The sequence below is a fragment of the Sinocyclocheilus grahami genome, unplaced genomic scaffold, assembly GCF_001515645.1.
Source record: "Sinocyclocheilus grahami isolate Dianchi unplaced genomic scaffold, SAMN03320097.WGS_v1.1 scaffold581.1, whole genome shotgun sequence".
Taxonomy (NCBI): Eukaryota; Metazoa; Chordata; class Actinopteri; order Cypriniformes; family Cyprinidae; genus Sinocyclocheilus; species Sinocyclocheilus grahami.
In genome coordinates this window covers 766,873-767,576 of record NW_015505760.1, presented here as the reverse complement: position 1 = coordinate 767,576, position 704 = coordinate 766,873, and the positions used below count along the sequence as shown (strand labels likewise).

Here is a 704-nt window from a genome sequence, read left to right as displayed (position 1 = left end):
TTTTTTTTTGTATTGTAATACATTTTGTGCAAATGCACTTTGATCTTGTAAAACTGAAAAGATTGAGTTTGATTTCCCCCCCCCCCCTTATCTGTATATTCTCATGATGCTCTCTGCACTCAGGATGGTGACGATCAGTGTCTGACAACTGAAGCCACCGATTCAAACTTTGTCTTTGGAGCATCTGATCTCCAAAAGAGATTTGACTTCTGATTTATTATTATTTTTTTTTATTTAACTTCAACTCAATAAATATTTTTGCAGTATGTTCTGGCTTATTTCTTATGGCTCCGATTTCAGGGCAAGGCAGTTGTTAAAATTTGTACAATTTAATATTCATGGTGGCATAGTTTGAGACTTGTGGAGAACACAACAGCCACCTTAATGTGACCAGTCTCGTCACAAATGGCCTGTTTGTTGATTTTATATGGGTAAAACTGGTTTTGTGCAATCGTTATATTGTAAAGCTGGCTATATGTATAGTATGACCAGTCAAAATTCCTGAAAATCGACTTGCGGATCATTTTAGGGTTGTGAAACTCAATATTGCTGTTAAAGGGATAGTTCACCCAAAAATGGAAATCTGTCAATCACTCTCTCAGGGTTGTAACAACCATGAGTTTCTTTCTGTTGAACTTATAGGGGTCATATGATGCGATTTTTCAATTTTTCCTTTCTCTTTGGAGGGTTACAAGCTCTTGGTG

The 704-nt window shown here is 36.4% G+C and overlaps 1 protein-coding gene across 1 annotated transcript in view; it reads left to right on the top strand.

Moving 5' to 3' along the window:
* kpna7 (karyopherin alpha 7 (importin alpha 8)) overlaps window positions 1-266 on the top strand; it is a 3,118-nt gene extending 2,852 nt beyond the window's left edge. The window contains exon 10 of the mRNA XM_016240125.1: window positions 124-266. Within this exon, the coding sequence (XP_016095611.1) occupies window positions 124-213 (90 nt within the window). The 3' untranslated portion in view covers window positions 214-266. The remainder of the gene's footprint in view (window positions 1-123) is intronic.
* The last annotated feature ends 438 nt before the right edge of the window (window positions 267-704 follow it).